Here is an 18,630-nt window from a genome sequence, read left to right on the forward strand (position 1 = left end):
TTTCACACTTCTGTGATGTGTAGTCGGTTTCCTCATCTGTAATGTTTGTGGCCCCATGTGTTAGTGTGACATATTTTGGTCTTCCAGACTTCTGTGGTGTGTAGTCAGTTTCCTCATCTGTAATGTTTGTAGCCCCATGTGTGAGTGTCACATCTTTTGGTCTTTCAGACTTCCATGAAGTGTAGTCGGTTTCCTCATCTGTAATGTTAGTGGCCCCATGTGTTAGTGTGACATCTTTTGGTCTTTCAGACTTCTGTGATGTGTAGTCGGTTTCCTCATCTCTAATGTTGGTGGCCCCATGTGTTAGTGTGACATATTTTGGTCCTTCAGACTTCTGTGGTGCGTAGTCAGTTTCCTCATCTGTAATGTTTGTGGCCCCATGTGTTAGTGTGACATCTTTTGGTCTTTCAGACTTCTGTGATGTGTAGTCGGTTTTCTCGACTGTAATGTTTGTGGCCCCATGTGTTAGTGTGACATCTTTTGGTCTTTCAGACTTCTGTGGTGTGTAGTCGGTTTCATCATCTGTAATGTTTGTGGCCCCATGTGTTAGTGTGACATCTTTTGGTCTTTCAGACTTCTGTGATGTTTAGTCGGTTTCCTCATCTGTAATGTTTGTGGCCCCATATGTTAGTGTGACATCTTTTGGCCTTTCAGACTTCTGTGATGTGTAGTCGGTTTCCTCATCTGTAATGTTTGTGGCCCCATGTGTTAGTGTGACATCTTTTGGCCTTTCAGACTTCTGTGGTGTGTAGTCAGTTTCATCATCTGTAATGTTTGTGGCCCCATGTGTTAGTGTGACATCTTTTAGTCATTCAGACTTCTGTGATGCGTAGTCGGTTTCCTCATCTGTAATGTTTATGGCCCCATGTGTTAGTGTAACATCTTTTGGTCTTTCAGACTTCTGTGATGTGTAGTCGGTTTCCTCATTTGTAATGTTTGTGGCCTCATGTGTTCGTGTGACATCTCTTGGTCTTTCAGACTTCTGTGATGTGTAGTCGGTTTCCTCATCTGTAATGTTTGTGGCCCCATGTGTTAGTGTGACATCTTTTGGTCTTCCAGACTTCTGTGGTGTGTAGTCAGTTTCCTCATCTGTAATGTTTGTAGCCCCATGTGTGAGTGTCACACCTTTTGGTCTTTCAGACTTCCATGAAGTGTAGTCGGTTTCCTCATCTGTAATGTTAGTGGCCCCACGTGTTAGTGTGACATCTTTTGGTCTTTCAGACTTCTGTGATGTGTAGTCGGTTTCCTCATCTCTAATGTTGGTGGCCCCATGTGTTAGTATGACATATTTTGGTCCTTCAGACTTCTGTGGTGCGTAGTCAGTTTCCTCGTCTGTAATGTTTGTGGCCCCATGTGTTAGTGTGACATCTTTTGGTCTTTCAGACTTCTGTGATGTGTAGTCGGTTTTCTCGACTGTAATGTTTGTGGCCCCATGTGTTAGTGTGACATCTTTTGGTCTTTCAGACTTCTGTGGTGTGTAGTCGGTTTCATCATCTGTAATGTTTGTGGCCCCATGTGTTAGTGTGACATCTTTTGGTCTTTCAGACTTCTGTGATGTGTAGTCGGTTTCCTCATCTCTAATGTTGGTGGCCCCATGTGTTAGTGTGACATATTTTGGTCCTTCAGACTTCTGTGGTGCGTAGTCAGTTTCCTCATCTGTAATGTTTGTTGCCCCATGTGTTAGTGTGACATCTTTTGGTCTTTCAGACTTCTGTGATGTGTAGTCGGTTTCCTCATCTCTAATGTTGGTGGCCCCATGTGTTAGTGTGACATATTTTGGTCCTTCAGGCTTCTGTGGTGCGTAGTCAGTTTTCTCATCTGTAATGTTTGTGGCCCCATGTGTTAGTGTGACATCTTTTGGTCTTTCAGACTTCTGTGATGTGTAGTCGGTTTTCTCGACTGTAATGTTTGTGGCCCCATGTGTTAGTGTGACATCTTTTGGTCTTTCAGACTTCTGTGGTGTGTAGTCGGTTTCATCATCTGTAATGTTTGTGGCCCCATGTGTTAGTGTGACATCTTTTGGTCTTTCAGACTTCTGTGATGTGTAGTCAGTTTCCTCATCTGTAATGTTTGTGGCCCCATGTGTTAGTGTGACATCTTTTGGTCTTTCAGACTTCTGTGATGTGTAGTCGGTTTCCTCATCTGTAATGTTTGTGGCCCCATGTGTTAGTGTAACATCTTTTGGTCTTTCAGACTTCTGTGATGTGTAGTCGGTTTCCTCATTTGTAATATTTGTGGCCTCATGTGTTAGTGTGACATCTTTTGGTCTTTCAGACTTCTGTGATGTGTAGTCAGTTTCCTCATCTGTAATGTTTGTGGCCCCATGTGTTAGTGTGACATCTTTTGGTCTTTCAGACTTCTGTGATGTGTAGTCGGTTTCCTCATCTGTAATGTTTGTGGCCCCATGTGTTAGTGTGACATCTTTTGGTCTTTCAGACTTCTGTGATGTGTAGTCGGTTTCCTCATCTGTAATGTTTGTGGCCCCATGTGTTCGTGTGACATCTTTTGGTCTTTCAGACTTCTGTGATGTGTAGTCGGTTTCCTCATTTGTAATGTTTGTGGCCCCATGTGTTCGTGTGACATCTTTTGGTCTTTCAGACTTCTGTGATGTGTAGTCAGTTTACTCATCTGTAATGTTTGTGGCCCCATGTGTTAGTGTGACATCTTTTGGTCTTTCAGACTTCTGTGATGTGTAGTCAGTTTCCTCATCTGTAATGTTTGTGGCCCCATGTGTTAGTGTGACATCTTTTGGTCTTTCAGACTTCTGTGATGTGTAGTCGGTTTCCTCATCTGTAATGTTTGTGGCCCCATGTGTTAGTGTGGCATCTTTTGGTCTTTCAGACTTCTGTGATGTGTAGTCGGTTTCCTCATCTCTAATGTTGGTGGCCCCATGTGTTAGTGTGACATATTTTGGTCCTTCAGACTTCTGTGGTGCGTAGTCGGTTTCCTCATCTGTAATGTTTGTGGCCCCATGTGTTAGTGTGACATCTTTTGGTCTTTCAGACTTCTGTGATGTGTAGTCGGTTTCCTCATTTGTAATGTTTGTGGCCTCATGTGTTAGTGTGACATCTTTTGGTCTTTCAGACTTCTGTGATGTGTAGTCAGTTTCCTCATCTGTAATGTTTGTGGCCCCATGTGTTACTGTGACATCTTTTGGTCTTTCAGACTTCTGTGATGTGTAGTCGGTTTCCTCATTTGTAATGTTTGTGGCCCCATGTGTTCGTGTGACATCTTTTGGTCTTTCAGACTTCTGTGATGTGTAGTCGGTTTCCTCATCTGTAATGTTTGTGGCCCCATGTGTTCGTGTGACATCTTTTGGTCTTTCAGACTTCTGTGATGTGTAGTCGGTTTCCTCATCTGTAATGTTTGTGGCCCCATGTGTTAGTGTGACATATTTTGGTCCTTCAGACTTCTGTGGTGCGTAGTCAGTTTCCTCATCTGTAATGTTTGTGGCCCCATGTGTTAGTGTGACATCTTTTGGTCTTTCAGACTTCTGTGGTGTGTAGTTGGTTTCCTCATCTGTAATTTTTGTGGCCCCATGTGTTAGTGTGACATCATTTGGTCTTTCAGACTTGTGTGATGTATAGTCGGTTTCCTCATCTGTAATGTTTGTGGCCCCATGTGTTAGTCCGACATCTTTTGGTCTTTCAGACTTGTGTGATGTATAGTCGGTTTCCTCATCTGTAATGTTTGTGGCCCCATGTTTTAGTCCGACATCTTTGGTATTTCAGACTTCTGTGATGTGTAGTCGGTTTCCTCATCTGTAATGTTTGTGGCCCCATGTGTTAGTGTGACATCTTTTGGTCTATCAGACTTCTGTGATGTGTAGTCGGTTATCTCATCTCTAATGTTTGTGGCCCCATGTGTTAGGGTGACATCTTTTGGTCTTTCAGACTTGTGTGATGTGTAGTCGGTTTCCTCATCTGTAATGTTTGTGGCCCCATGTGTTAGTGTAACATCTTTTGGTCTTTCAGACTTCTGGGATGTGTAGTCGGTTTCCTCATCTGTAATATTTGTGGCCCCATGTGTTAGTGTGACATCTTTTGGACTTTCAGACGTCTGTGGTTTGTAGTCGGTTTCCTCATTGGTAATGTTTGTGGCCCCATGTGTTAGTGTGACATCTTTTGGTCTTTCAGACTTCTGTGATGTGCAGTCGGTTTTCTCATCTCTAATGTTTGTGGCCCCATGTGTTAATGTGACATCTTTTCGTCTTTCAGACTTCTGTGATGTGTAGTCGGTTTCCTTGTCTGTAATGTTTGTGGCCCCATGTGTTAGTGTGACATCTTTTGGTCTTTCAGACTTCTGTGATGTGTAGTCGGGGTCCTCATCTGTAATGTTTGTGGCCCCATGTGTTAATGTGACATCTTTTGGTCTTTCAGACTTCTGTGGTGTAGTCGGTTTCCTCATCTGTAATGTTTGTTACCCCCATGTGTTAGTGTGACATCTTTTGGTCTTTCAGACTTCTGTGGTGTGTACTCGGTTTCCTCATCTGTAATGTTTGTGGCCCCATGTGTTAGTGTGACATCTTTTGGTCTTTCAGACTTCTGTGGTGTGTACTCGGTTTCCTCATCTGTAATGTTTGTATCCCCATGTGTTAGTGTGACATCTTTTGGTCTTTCAGACTTCTGTGGTGTGTAGTCGGTTTCCTCATCTGTAATGTTTGTGGCCCCATGTGTTAGTGTAACATCTTTTGGTCTTTCAGACTTCTGTGATGTGTCGTCGGTTTCCTCATTTGTAATGTTTGTATCCCCATGTGTTAGTGTGACATCTTTTGGTCTTTCAGACTTCTGTGGTGTGTACTCGGTTTCCTCATCTGTAATGTTTGTATCCCCATGTGTTAGTGTGACATCTTTGGTCTTTCAGACTTCTGTGGTGTGTAGTCGGTTTCCTCGTCTGTAATGTTTGTGGCCCCATGTGTTAGTGTATCATCTTTTGGTCTTTCAGACTTCTGTGGTGTAGTCGGTTTCCTCATCTGTAATGTTTGTTACCCCCATGTGTTAGTGTGACATCTTTTGGTCTTTCAGACTTCTGTGGTGTGTACTCGGTTTCCTCATCTGTAATGTTTGTAGCCCCATGTGTTAGTGTGACATCTTTTGGTCTTTCAGACTTCTGTGGTGTGTACTCGGTTTCCTCATCTGTAATGTTTGTATCCCCATGTGTTAGTGTGACATCTTTTGGTCTTTCAGACTTCTGTGGTGTGTACTCGGTTTCCTCATCTGTAATGTTTGTGGCCCCATGTGTTAGTGTAACATCTTTTGGTCTTTCAGACTTCTGTGATGTGTAGTCGGTTTCCTCATTTGTAATGTTTGTGGCCTCATGTGTTAGTGTGACATCTTTTGGTCTTTCAGACTTCTGTGGTGTGTACTCGGTTTCCTCATCTCTAATGTTTGTATCCCCATGTGTTAGTGTGACATCTTTTGGTCTTTCAGACTTCTGTGATGTGTAGTCGGTATCCTCATCTGTAATGTTTATGGCCCCATGTGTTAGTGTAACATCTTTTGGTCTTTCAGACTTCTGTGATGTGTAGTCGGTTTCCTCATTTGTAATGTTTGTGGCCTCATGCGTTCGTGTGACATCTTTTGGTCTTTCAGACTTCTGTGATGTGTAGTCGGTTTCCTCATCTGTAATGTTTGTTGCCCCATGTGTTAGTGTGACATCTTTTGGTCTTCCAGACTTCTGTGGTGTGTAGTCAGTTTCCTCATCTGTAATGTTTGTAGCCCCATGTGTGAGTGTCACATCTTTTGGTCTTTCAGACTTCCATGAAGTGTAGTCGGTTTCCTCATCTGTAATGTTAGTGGCCCCATGTGTTAGTGTGACATCTTTTGGTCTTTCAGACTTCTGTGATGTGTATTCGGTTTCCTCATCTCTAATGGTGGTGGCCCCATGTGTTAGTGTGACATATTTTGGTCCTTCAGACTTCTGTGGTGCGTAGTCAGTTTCCTCATCTGTAATGTTTGTGGCCCCATGTGTTAGTGTGACATCTTTTGGTCTTTCAGACTTCTGTGATGTGTAGTCGGTTTTCTCGACTGTAATGTTTGTGGCCCCATGTGTTAGTGTGACATCTTTTGGTCTTTCAGACTTCTGTGGTGTGTAGTCGGTTTCATCATCTGTAATGTTTGTGGCCCCATGTGTTAGTGTGACATCTTTTGGTCTTTCAGACTTCTGTGATGTTTAGTCGGTTTCCTCATCTGTAATGTTTGTGGCCCCATGTGTTAGTGTGACATCTTTTGGCCTTTCAGACTTCTGTGATGTGTAGTCGGTTTCCTCATCTGTAATGTTTGTGGCCCCATGTGTTAGTGTGACATCTTTTGGCCTTTCAGACTTCTGTGGTGTGTAGTCGGTTTCATCATCTGTAATGTTTGTGGCCCCATGTGTTAGTGTGACATCTTTTAGTCATTCAGACTTCTGTGATGTGTAGTCGGTTTCCTCATCTGTAATGTTTGTGGCCCCATGTGTTAGTGTAACATCTTTTGGTCTTTCAGACTTCTGTGATGTGTAGTCGGTTTCCTCATTTGTAATGTTTGTGGCCTCATGTGTTCGTGTGACATCTTTTGGTCTTTCAGACTTCTGTGATGTGTAGTCGGTTTCCTCATCTGTAATGTTTGTGGCCCCATGTGTTAGTGTGACATCTTTTGGTCTTCCAGACTTCTGTGGTGTGTAGTCAGTTTCCTCATCTGTAATGTTTGTAGCCCCATGTGTGAGTGTCACACCTTTTGGTCTTTCAGACTTCCATGAAGTGTAGTCGGTTTCCTCATCTGTAATGTTAGTGGCCCCACGTGCTAGTGTGACATCTTTTGGTCTTTCAGACTTCTGTGGTGTGTAGTCAGTTTCCTCATCTGTAATGTTTGTAGCCCCATGTGTGAGTGTCACACCTTTTGGTCTTTCAGACTTCCATGAAGTGTAGTCGGTTTCCTCATCTGTAATGTTAGTGGCCCCACGTGTTAGTGTGACATCTTTTGGTCTTTCAGACTTCTGTGATGTGTAGTCGGTTTCCTCATCTCTAATGTTGGTGGCCCCATGTGTTAGTGTGACATATTTTGGTCCTTCAGACTTCTGTGGTGCGTAGTCAGTTTCCTCATCTGTAATGTTTGTGGCCCCATGTGTTAGTGTGACATCTTTTGGTCTTTCAGACTTCTGTGATGTGTAGTCAGTTTCCTCATCTGTAATGTTTGTAGCATATGTGTTAGTGTGACATCTTTTGGTCTTCCAGACTTCTGTGGTGTGTAGTCGGTTTCATCATCTGTAATGTTTGTGGCCCCATGTGTTAGTGTGACATCTTTTGGTCTTTCAGACTTCTGTGATGTGTAGTCAGTTTCCTCATCTGTAATGTTTGTAGCCCCATGTGTTAGTGTGACATCTTGTGGTCTTTCAGACTTCTGTGGTGTGTAGTCGGTCTCATCATCTGTAATGTTTGTGGCCCCATGTGTTAGTGTGACATCTTTTGGTCTTTCAGACTTCTGTGATGTTTAGTCGGTTTCCTCATCTGTAATGTTTGTGGCCCCATGTGTTAGTGTGACATCTTTTGGCCTTTCAGACTTCTGTGATGTGTAGTCGGTTTCCTCATCTGTAATGTTTGTGGCCCCATGTGTTAGTGTGACATCTTTTGGCCTTTCAGACTTCTGTGGTGTGTAGTCGGTTTCATCATCTGTAATGTTTGTGGCCCCATGTGTTAGTGTGACATCTTTTAGTCATTCAGACTTTTGTGATGTGTAGTCGGTTTCCTCATCTGTAATGTTTGTGGCCCCATGTGTTAGTGTAACATCTTTTGGTCTTTCAGACTTCTGTGATGTGTAGTCGGTTTCCTCATTTGTAATGTTTGTGGCCTCATGTGTTCGTGTGACATCTTTTGGTCTTTCAGACTCCTGTGATGTGTAGTCGGTTTCCTCATCTGTAATGTTTGTAGCCCCATGTGTTAGTGTGACATCTTTTGGTCTTCCAGACTTCTGTGGTGTGTAGTCAGTTTCCTCATCTATAATGTTTGTAGCCCCATGTGTGAGTGTCACACCTTTTGGTCTTTCAGACTTCCATGAAGTGTAGTCGGTTTCCTCATCTGTAATGTTAGTGGCCCCACGTGTTAGTGTGACATCTTTTGGTCTTTCAGGCTTCTGTGATGTGTAGTCGGTTTCCTCATCTCTAATGTTGGTGGCCCCATGTGTTAGTGTGACATATTTTGGTCCTTCAGACTTCTGTGGTGCGTAGTCAGTTTCCTCATCTGTAATGTTTGTGGCCCCATGTGTTAGTGTGACATCTTTTGGTCTTTCAGACTTCTGTGATGTGTAGTCGGTTTTCTCGACTGTAATGTTTGTGGCCCCATGTGTTAGTGTGACATCTTTTGGTCTTTCAGACTTCTGTGGTGTGTAGTCGGTTTCATCATCTGTAATGTTCGTGGCCCCATGTGTTAGTGTGACATCTTTTGGTCTTTCAGACTTCTGTGATGTGTAGTCGGTTTCCTCATCTCTAATGTTGGTGGCCCCATGTGTTAGTGTGACATATTTTGGTCCTTCAGACTTCTGTGGTGCGTAGTCAGTTTCCTCATCTGTAATGTTTGTGGCCCCATGTGTTAGTGTGACATTTTTTGGTCTTTCAGACTTCTGTGATGTGTAGTCAGTTTCCTCATCTGTAATGTTTGTAGCCCCATGTGTTAGTGTGACATCTTTTGGTCTTTCAGACTTCTGTGGTGTGTAGTCGGTTTCATCATTTGTAATGTTTGTGGCCCCATGTGTTAGTGTGACATCTTTTGGTCTTTCAGACTTCTGTGATGTTTAGTCGGTTTCCTCATCTGTAATGTTTGTGGCCCCATGTGTTAGTGTGACATCTTTTGGCCTTTCAGACTTCTGTGATGTGTAGTCGGTTTCCTCATCTGTAATGTTTGTGGCCCCATGTGTTAGTGTGACATCTTTTGGCCTTTCAGACTTCTGTGGTGTGTAGTCGGTTTCATCATCTGTAATGTTTGTGGCCCCATGTGTTAGTGTGACATCTTTTAGTCATTCAGACTTCTGTGATGTGTAGTCGGTTTCCTCATCTGTAATGTTTGTGGCCCCATGTGTTAGTGTGACATCTTTTGGTCTTTCAGACTTCTGTGATGTTTAGTCGGTTTCCTCATCTGTAATGTTTGTGGCCCCATGTGTTAGTGTGACATCTTTTGGCCTTTCAGACTTCTGTGATGTGTAGTCGGTTTCCTCATCTGTAATGTTTGTGGCCCCATGTGTTAGTGTGACATCTTTTGGCCTTTCAGACTTCTGTGGTGTGTAGTCGGTTTCATCATCTGTAATGTTTGTGGCCCCATGTGTTAGTGTGACATCTTTTAGTCATTCAGACTTCTGTGATGTGTAGTCGGTTTCCTCATCTGTAATGTTTGTGGCCCCATGTGTTAGTGTAACATCCTTTGGTCTTTCAGACTTCTGTGATGTGTAGTCGGTTTCCTCATCTGTAATGTTTGTGGCCCCATGTGTTAGTGTGACATCTTTTGGTCATTCAGACTTCTGTGATGTGTAGTCGGTTTCCTCATCCCTAATGTTGGTGGCCCCATGTGTTAGTGTGACATATTTTGGTCCTTCAGACTTCTGTGGTGCGTAGTCAGTTTCCTCATCTGTAATGTTTGTGGCCCCATGTGTTAGTGTGACATCTTTTGGTCTTTCAGACTTCTGTGATGTGTAGTCGGTTTCACCATTTGTAATGTTTGTGGCCTCATGTGTTAGTGTGACATCTTTTGGTCTTTCAGACTTCCGTGATGTGTAGTCAGTTTCCTCATCTGTAATGTTTGTGGCCCCATGTGTTAGTGTGACATCTTTTGGCCTTTCAGACTTCTGTGATGTGTAGTCGGTTTCCTCATCTGTAATGTTTGTGGCCCCATGTGTTAGTGTGACATCTTTTGGCCTTTCAGACTTCTGTGGTGTGTAGTCGGTTTCATCATCTGTAATGTTTGTGGCCCCATGTGTTAGTGTGACATCTTTTAGTCATTCAGACTTCTGTGATGTGTAGTCGGTTTCCTCATCTGTAATGTTTGTGGCCCCATGTGTTAGTGTAACATCCTTTGGTCTTTCAGACTTCTGTGATGTGTAGTCGGTTTCCTCATCTGTAATGTTTGTGGCCCCATGTGTTAGTGTGACATCTTTTGGTCATTCAGACTTCTGTGATGTGTAGTCGGTTTCCTCATCCCTAATGTTGGTGGCCCCATGTGTTAGTGTGACATATTTTGGTCCTTCAGACTTCTGTGGTGCGTAGTCAGTTTCCTCATCTGTAATGTTTGTGGCCCCATGTGTTAGTGTGACATCTTTTGGTCTTTCAGACTTCTGTGATGTGTAGTCGGTTTCACCATTTGTAATGTTTGTGGCCTCATGTGTTAGTGTGACATCTTTTGGTCTTTCAGACTTCCGTGATGTGTAGTCAGTTTCCTCATCTGTAATGTTTGTGGCCCCATGTGTTAGTGTGACATCTTTTGGTCTTTCAGACTTCTGTGATGTGTAGTCGGTTTCCTCATTTGTAATGTTTGTGGCCCCATGTGTTCGTGTGACATCTTTTGGTCTTTCAGACTTCTGTGATGTGTAGTCGGTTTCCTCATCTGTAATGTTTGTGGCCCCATGTGTTCGTGTGACATCTTTTGGTCTTTCAGACTTCTGTGATGTGTAGTCGGTTTCCTCATCTGTAATGTTTGTGGCCCCATGTGTTAGTGTGACATATTTTGGTCCTTCAGACTTCTGTGGTGCGTAGTCAGTTTCCTCATCTGTAATGTTTGTGGCCCCATGTGTTAGTGTGACATCTTTTGGTCTTTCAGACTTCTGTGGTGAGTAGTTGGTTTCCTCATCTGTAATTTTTGTGGCCCCATGTGTTAGTGTGACATCATTTGGTCTTTCAGACTTGTGTGATGTATAGTCGGTTTCCTCATCTGTAATGTTTGTGGCCCCATGTGTTAGTCCGACATCTTTTGGTCTTTCAGACTTGTGTGATGTATAGTCGGTTTCCTCATCTGTAATGTTTGTGGCCCCATGTTTTAGTCCGAGATCTTTGGTGTTTCAGACTTCTGTGATGTGTAGTCGGTTTCCTCATCTGTAATGTTTGTGGCCCCATGTGTTAGTGTGACATCTTTTGGTCTATCAGACTTCTGTGATGTGTAGTCGGTTATCTCATCTCTAATGTTTGTGGCCCCATGTGTTAGGGTGACATCTTTTGGTCTTTCAGACTTGTGTGATGTGTAGTCGGTTTCCTCATCTGTAACGTTTGTGGCCCCATGTGTTAGTGTAACATCTTTTGGTCTTTCAGACTTCTGGGATGTGTAGTCGGTTTCCTCATCTGTAATATTTGTGGCCCCATGTGTTAGTGTGACATCTTTTGGACTTTCAGACGTCTGTGGTTTGTAGTCGGTTTCCTCATTGGTAATGTTTGTGGCCCCATGTGTTAGTGTGACATCTTTTGGTCTTTCAGACTTCTGTGATGTGCAGTCGGTTTTCTCATCTCTAATGTTTGTGGCCCCATGTGTTAATGTGACATCTTTTGGTCTTTCAGACTTCTGTGATGTGTAGTCAGTTTCCTCATCTGTAATGTTTGTGGCCCCACGTGTTAGTGTGACATCTTTTGGTCTTTCAGACTTCTGTGATGTGTAGTCGGTTTCATCATCTGTAATGTTTGTGGCCCCATGTGTTAGTGTAACATCTTTTGGTCTTTCAGACTTCTGTGATGTGTAGTCGGTTTCCTCATTTGTAATGTTTGTGGCCTCATGTGTTCGTGTGACATCTTTTGGTCTTTCAGACTTCTGTGATGTGTAGTCGGTTTCCTCATCTGTAATGTTTGTGGCCCCATGTGTTAGTGTGACATCTTTTGGTCTTCCAGACTTCTGTGGTGTGTAGTCAGTTTCCTCATCTGTAATGTTTGTAGCCCCATGTGTGAGTGTCACACCTTTTGGTCTTTCAGACTTCCATGAAGTGTAGTCGGTTTCCTCATCTGTAATGTTAGTGGCCCCACGTGCTAGTGTGACATCTTTTGGTCTTTCAGACTTCTGTGGTGTGTAGTCAGTTTCCTCATCTGTAATGTTTGTAGCCCCATGTGTGAGTGTCACACCTTTTGGTCTTTCAGACTTCCATGAAGTGTAGTCGGTTTCCTCATCTGTAATGTTAGTGGCCCCACGTGTTAGTGTGACATCTTTTGGTCTTTCAGACTTCTGTGATGTGTAGTCGGTTCCCTCATCTCTAATGTTGGTGGCCCCATGTGTTAGTGTGACATATTTTGGTCCTTCAGACTTCTGTGGTGCGTAGTCAGTTTCCTCATCTGTAATGTTTGTGGCCCCATGTGTTAGTGTGACATCTTTTGGTCTTTCAGACTTCTGTGATGTGTAGTCAGTTTCCTCATCTGTAATGTTTGTAGCCCCATGTGTTAGTGTGACATCTTTTGGTCTTCCAGACTTCTGTGGTGTGTAGTCGGTTTCATCATCTGTAATGTTTGTGGCCCCATGTGTTAGTGTGACATCTTTTGGTCTTTCAGACTTCTGTGATGTGTAGTCAGTTTCCTCATCTGTAATGTTTGTAGCCCCATGTGTTAGTGTGACATCTTTTGGTCTTTCAGACTTCTGTGGTGTGTAGTCGGTCTCATCATCTGTAATATTTGTGGCCCCATGTGTTAGTGTGACATCTTTTGGTCTTTCAGACTTCTGTGATGTTTAGTCGGTTTCCTCATCTGTAATGTTTGTGGCCCCATGTGTTAGTGTGACATCTTTTGGCCTTTCAGACTTCTGTGATGTGTAGTCGGTTTCCTCATCTGTAATGTTTGTGGCCCCATGTGTTAGTGTGACATCTTTTGGCCTTTCAGACTTCTGTGGTGTGTAGTCGGTTTCATCATCTGTAATGTTTGTGGCCCCATGTGTTAGTGTGACATCTTTTAGTCATTCAGACTTCTGTGATGTGTAGTCGGTTTCCTCATCTGTAATGTTTGTGGCCCCATGTGTTAGTGTAACATCTTTTGGTCTTTCAGACTTCTGTGATGTGTAGTCGGTTTCCTCATTTGTAATGTTTGTGGCCTCATGTGTTCGTGTGACATCTTTTGGTCTTTCAGACTTCTGTGATGTGTAGTCGGTTTCCTCATCTGTAATGTTTGTAGCCCCATGTGTTAGTGTGACATCTTTTGGTCTTCCAGACTTCTGTGGTGTGTAGTCAGTTTCCTCATCTGTAATGTTTGTAGCCCCATGTGTGAGTGTGACACCTCTTGGTCTTTCAGACTTCCATGAAGTGTAGTCGGTTTCCTCATCTGTAATGTTAGTGGCCCCACGTGTTAGTGTGACATCTTTTGGTCTTTCAGACTTCTGTGATGTGTAGTCGGTTTCCTCATCTCTAATGTTGGTGGCCCCATGTGTTAGTGTGACATATTTTGGTCCTTCACACTTCTGTGGTGCGTAGTCAGTTTCCTCATCTGTAATGTTTGTGGCCCCATGTGTTAGTGTGACATCTTTTGGTCTTTCAGACTTCTGTGATGTGTAGTCGGTTTTCTCGACTGTAATGTTTGTGGCCCCATGTGTTAGTGTGACATCTTTTGGTCTTTCAGACTTCTGTGGTGTGTAGTCGGTTTCATCATCTGTAATGTTTGTGGCCCCATGTGTTAGTGTGACATCTTTTGGTCTTTCAGACTTCTGTGATGTGTAGTCGGTTTCCTCATCTCTAATGTTGGTGGCCCCATGTGTTAGTGTGACATATTTTGGTCCTTCAGACTTCTGTGGTGCGTAGTCAGTTTCCTCATCTGTAATGTTTGTGGCCCCATGTGTTAGTGTGACATTTTTTGGTCTTTCAGACTTCTGTGATGTGTAGTCAGTTTCCTCATCTGTAATGTTTGTAGCCCCATGTGTTAGTGTGACATCTTTTGGTCTTTCAGACTTCTGTGGTGTGTAGTCGTTTCATCATCTGTAATGTTTGTGGCCCCATGTGTTAGTGTGACATCTTTTGGTCTTTCAGACTTCTGTGATGTTTAGTCGGTTTCCTCATCTGTAATGTTTGTGGCCCCATGTGTTAGTGTGACATCTTTTGGCCTTTCAGACTTCTGTGATGTGTAGTCGGTTTCCTCATCTGTAATGTTTGTGGCCCCATGTGTTAGTGTGACATCTTTTGGCCTTTCAGACTTCTGTGGTGTGTAGTCGGTTTCATCATCTGTAATGTTTGTGGCCCCATGTGTTAGTGTGACATCTTTTGGTCTTTCAGACTTCTGTGATGTGTAGTCGGTTTCCTCATTTGTAATGTTTGTGGCCTCATGTGTTAGTGTGACATCTTTTGGTCTTTCAGACTTCTGTGATGTGTAGTCAGTTTCCTCATCTGTAATGTTTGTGGCCCCATGTGTTAGTGTGACATCTTTTGGTCTTTCAGACTTCTGTGATGTGTAGTCGGTTTCCTCATTTGTAATGTTTGTGGCCCCATGTGTTCGTGTGACATCTTTTGGTCATTCAGACTTCTGTGATGTGTAGTCGGTTTCCTCATCTGTAATGTTTGTGGCCCCATGTGTTTGTGTGACATCTTTTGGTCTTTCAGACTTCTGTGATGTGTAGTCGGTTTCCTCATCTGTAATGTTTGTGGCCCCATGTGTTAGTGTGACATATTTTGGTCCTTCAGACTTCTGTGGTGCGTAGTCAGTTTCCTCATCTGTAATGTTTGTGGCCCCATGTGTTAGTGTGACATCTTTTGGTCTTTCAGACTTCTGTGGTGTGTAGTTGGTTTCCTCATCTGTAATTTTTGTGGCCCCATGTGTTAGTATGACATCATTTGGTCTTTCAGACTTGTGTGATGTATAGTCGGTTTCCTCATCTGTAATGTTTGTGGCCCCATGTGTTAGTCCGACATCTTTTGGTCTTTCAGACTTGTGTGATGTATAGTCGGTTTCCTCATCTGTAATGTTTGTGGCCCCATGTTTTAGTCCGACATCTTTGGTGTTTCAGACTTCTGTGATGTGTAGTCGGTTTCCTCATCTGTAATGTTTGTGGCCCCATGTGTTAGTGTGACATCTTTTGGTCTATCAGACTTCTGTGATGTGTAGTCGGTTATCTCATCTCTAATGTTTGTGGCCCCATGTGTTAGGGTGACATCTTTTGGTCTTTCAGACTTGTGTGATGTGTAGTCGGTTTCCTCATCTGTAATGTTTGTGGCCCCATGTGTTAGTGTAACATCTTTTGGTCTTTCAGACTTCTGGGATGTGTAGTCGGTTTCCTCATCTGTAATATTTGTGGCCCCATGTGTTAGTGTGACATCTTTTGGACTTTCAGACGTCTGTGGTTTGTAGTCGGTTTCCTCATTGGTAATGTTTGTGGCCCCATGTGTTAGTGTGACATCTTTTGGTCTTTCAGACTTCTGTGATGTGCAGTCGGTTTTCTCATCTCTAATGTTTGTGGCCCCATGTGTTAATGTGACATCTTTTGGTCTTTCAGACTTCTGTGATGTGTAGTCGGTTTCCTTGTCTGTAATGTTTGTGGCCCCATGTGTTAGTGTGACATCTTTTGGTCTTTCAGACTTCTGTGATGTGTAGTCGGTTTCCTCATCTGTAATGTTTGTGGCCCCATGTGTTAATGTGACATCTTTTGGTCTTTCAGACTTCTGTGGTGTAGTCGGTTTCCTCATCTGTAATGTTTGTTACCCCCATGTGTTAGTGTGACATCTTTTGGTCTTTCAGACTTCTGTGGTGTGTACTCGGTTTCCTCATCTGTAATGTTTGTATCCCCATGTGTTAGTGTGACATCTTTTGGTCTTTCAGACTTCTGTGGTGTGTAGTCGGTTTCCTCATCTGTAATGTTTGTGGCCCCATGTGTTAGTGTAACATCTTTTGGTCTTTCAGACTTCTGTGATGTGTCGTCGGTTTCCTCATTTGTAATGTTTGTATCCCCATGTGTTAGTGTGACATCTTTTGGTCTTTCAGACTTCTGTGATGTGTACTCGGTTTCCTCATCTGTAATGTTTGAGGCCCCATGTGTTAGTGTGACATCTTTTGGTCTTTCAGACTTCTGTGGTGTGTACTCGGTTTCCTCATCTGTAATGTTTGTATCCCCATGTGTTAGTGTGACATCTTTTGGTCTTTCAGACTTCTGTGGTGTGTAGTCGGTTTCCTCGTCTGTAATGTTTGTGGCCCCATGTGTTAGTGTATCATCTTTTGGTCTTTCAGACTTCTGTGGTGTAGTCGGTTTCCTCATCTGTAATGTTTGTTACCCCCATGTGTTAGTGTGACATCTTTTGGTCTTTCAGACTTCTGTGGTGTGTACTCGGTTTCCTCATCTGTAATGTTTGTGGCCCCATGTGTTAGTGTGACATCTTTTGGTCTTTCAGACTTCTCTGGTGTGTACTCGGTTTCCTCATCTGTAATGTTTGTATCCCCATGTGTTAGTGTGACATCTTTTGGTCTTTCAGACTTCTGTGGTGTGTACTCGGTTTCCTCATCTGTAATGTTTGTGGCCCCATGTGTTAGTGTAACATCTTTTGGTCTTTCAGACTTCTGTGATGTGTAGTCGGTTTCCTCATTTGTAATGTTTGTGGCCTCATGTGTTAGTGTGACATCTTTTGGTCTTTCAGACTTCTGTGGTGTGTACTCGGTTTCCTCATCTCTAATGTTTGTATCCCCATGTGTTAGTGTGACATCTTTTGGTCTTTCAGACTTCTGTGATGTGTAGTCGGTTTCCTCATCTGTAATGTTTATGGCCCCATGTGTTAGTGTAACATCTTTTGGTCTTTCAGACTTCTGTGATGTGTAGTCGGTTTCCTCATTTGTAATGTTTGTGGCCTCATGTGTTCGTGTGACATCTTTTGGTCTTTCAGACTTCTGTGATGTGTAGTCGGTTTCCTCATCTGTAATGTTTGTGGCCCCATGTGTTAGTGTGACATCTTTTGGTCTTCCAGACTTCTGTGGTGTGTAGTCAGTTTCCTCATCTGTAATGTTTGTAGCCCCATGTGTGAATGTCACATCTTTTGGTCTTTCAGACTTCCATGAAGTGTAGTCGGTTTCCTCATCTGTAATGTTGGTGGCCCCATGTGTTAGTGTGACATCTTTTGGTCTTTCAGACTTCTGTGATGTGTAGTCGGTTTCCTCATCTCTACTGTTGGTGGCCCCATGGGTTAGTGTGACATATTTTGGTCCTTCAGACTTCTGTGGTGCGTAGTCAGTTTCCTCATCTGTAATGTTTGTGGCCCCATGTGTTAGTGTGACATCTTTTGGTCTTTCAGACTTCTGTGATGTGTAGTCGGTTTTCTCGACTGTAATGTTTGTGGCCCCATGTGTTAGTGTGACATCTTTTGGTCTTTCAGACTTCTGTGGTGTGTAGTCGGTTTCATCATCTGTAATGTTTGTGGCCCCATGTGTTAGTGTGACATCTTTTGGTCTTTCAGACTTCTGTGATGTTTAGTCGGTCTCCTCATCTGTAATGTTTGTGGCCCCATGTGTTAGTGTGACATCTTTTGGCCTTTCAGACTTCTGTGATGTTTAGTCGGTTTCCTCATCTGTAATGTTTGTGGCCCCATGTGTTAGTGTGACATCTTTTGGCCTTTCAGACTTCTGTGGTGTGTAGTCGGTTTCATCATCTGTAATGTTTGTGGCCCCATGTGTTAGTGTGACATCTTTTAGTCATTCAGACTTCTGTGATGTGTAGTCGGTTTCCTCATCTGTAATGTTTGTGGCCCCATGTGTTAGTCCAACATCTTTTGGTCTTTCAGACTTCTGTGATGTGTAGTCGGTTTCCTCATTTGTAATGTTTGTGGCCTCATGTGTTCGTGTGACATCTTTTGGTCTTTCAGACTTCTGTGATGTGTAGTCGGTTTCCTCATCTGTAATGTTTGTGGCCCCATGTGTTAGTGTGACATCTTTTGGTCTTCCAGACTTCTGTGGTGTGTAGTCAGTTTCCTCATCTGTAATGTTTGTAGCCCCATGTGTGAGTGTCACACCTTTTGGTCTTTCAGACTTCCATGAAGTGTAGTCGGTTTCCTCATCTGTAATGTTAGTGGCCCCACGTGCTAGTGTGACATATTTTGGTCTTTCAGACTTCTGTGGTGTGTAGTCAGTTTCCTCATCTGTAATGTTTGTAGCCCCATGTGTGAGTGTCACACCTTTTGGTCTTTCAGACTTCCATGAAGTGTAGTCGGTTTCCTCATCTGTAATGTTAGTGGCCCCACGTGTTAGTGTGACATCTTTTGGTCTTTCAGACTTCTGTGATGTGTAGTCGGTTTCCTCATCTCTAATGTTGGTGGCCCCATGTGTTAGTGTGACATATTTTGGTCCTTCAGACTTCTGTGGTGCGTAGTCAGTTTCCTCATCTGTAATGTTTGTGGCCCCATGTGTTAGTGTGACATCTTTTGGTCTTTCAGACTTCTGTGATGTGTAGTCAGTTTCCTCATCTGTAATGTTTGTAGCCCCATGTGTTAGTGTGACATCTTTTGGTCTTCCAGACTTCTGTGGTGTGTAGTCGGTTTCATCATCTGTAATGTTTGTGGCCCCATGTGTTAGTGTGACATCTTTTATCTTTCAGACCTCTGTGATGTGTAGTCAGTTTCCTCATCTGTAATGTTTGTAGCCCCATGTGTTAGTGTGACATCTTTTGGTCTTTCAGACTTCTGTGGTGTGTAGTCGGTTTCATCATCTGTAATGTTTGTGGCCCCATGTGTTAGTGTGACATCTTTTGGTCTTTCAGACTTC

At 43.2% G+C, this 18,630-nt stretch overlaps 6 protein-coding genes across 6 annotated transcripts; all 6 read right to left on the reverse strand.

The window, feature by feature from the left end:
• Nucleotides 1-808: 808 nt before the first annotated feature.
• Nucleotides 809-3,702, reverse strand: LOC124796196. Its single transcript, XM_047260286.1, has 3 exons — nucleotides 3,654-3,702; nucleotides 2,663-3,600; nucleotides 809-2,602 (listed from the first exon to the last, which is right to left on the reverse strand). Exons 1-3 carry the CDS (start codon nucleotides 3,700-3,702, stop codon nucleotides 809-811), a joined length of 2,781 nt encoding a protein of 926 aa, XP_047116242.1.
• Nucleotides 3,703-4,403: 701 nt separating this feature from the next.
• LOC124796198 lies at nucleotides 4,404-6,209 on the reverse strand. The gene is made up of 3 exons (XM_047260287.1): nucleotides 6,161-6,209; nucleotides 4,989-6,107; nucleotides 4,404-4,813 (listed from the first exon to the last, which is right to left on the reverse strand). Exons 1-3 carry the CDS (start codon nucleotides 6,207-6,209, stop codon nucleotides 4,404-4,406), a joined length of 1,578 nt encoding a protein of 525 aa, XP_047116243.1.
• A 1,479-nt stretch (nucleotides 6,210-7,688) lies between these two features.
• Nucleotides 7,689-8,800, reverse strand: LOC124796199 (late embryogenesis abundant protein ECP63-like). The gene is made up of 2 exons (XM_047260288.1): nucleotides 8,752-8,800; nucleotides 7,689-8,617 (listed from the first exon to the last, which is right to left on the reverse strand). Exons 1-2 carry the CDS (start codon nucleotides 8,798-8,800, stop codon nucleotides 7,689-7,691), a joined length of 978 nt encoding a protein of 325 aa, XP_047116244.1.
• A 1,318-nt stretch (nucleotides 8,801-10,118) lies between these two features.
• On the reverse strand, nucleotides 10,119-10,987 carry LOC124796200. Its single transcript, XM_047260289.1, has 2 exons — nucleotides 10,939-10,987; nucleotides 10,119-10,885 (listed from the first exon to the last, which is right to left on the reverse strand). Exons 1-2 carry the CDS (start codon nucleotides 10,985-10,987, stop codon nucleotides 10,119-10,121), a joined length of 816 nt encoding a protein of 271 aa, XP_047116245.1.
• A 3-nt stretch (nucleotides 10,988-10,990) lies between these two features.
• LOC124796201 (late embryogenesis abundant protein ECP63-like) lies at nucleotides 10,991-12,687 on the reverse strand. The gene is made up of 2 exons (XM_047260291.1): nucleotides 12,639-12,687; nucleotides 10,991-12,585 (listed from the first exon to the last, which is right to left on the reverse strand). The coding sequence occupies exons 1-2, from the start codon at nucleotides 12,685-12,687 to the stop codon at nucleotides 10,991-10,993; spliced, it is 1,644 nt and encodes a 547-aa protein (XP_047116247.1).
• Nucleotides 12,688-16,140: 3,453 nt separating this feature from the next.
• LOC124796202 (late embryogenesis abundant protein ECP63-like) lies at nucleotides 16,141-17,462 on the reverse strand. The gene is made up of 2 exons (XM_047260292.1): nucleotides 17,414-17,462; nucleotides 16,141-17,279 (listed from the first exon to the last, which is right to left on the reverse strand). The coding sequence occupies exons 1-2, from the start codon at nucleotides 17,460-17,462 to the stop codon at nucleotides 16,141-16,143; spliced, it is 1,188 nt and encodes a 395-aa protein (XP_047116248.1).
• Nucleotides 17,463-18,630: the final 1,168 nt, after the last annotated feature.

This window comes from Schistocerca piceifrons, chromosome 4 (assembly GCF_021461385.2).
Source record: "Schistocerca piceifrons isolate TAMUIC-IGC-003096 chromosome 4, iqSchPice1.1, whole genome shotgun sequence".
Classification (NCBI taxonomy): domain Eukaryota; kingdom Metazoa; phylum Arthropoda; class Insecta; order Orthoptera; family Acrididae; genus Schistocerca; species Schistocerca piceifrons.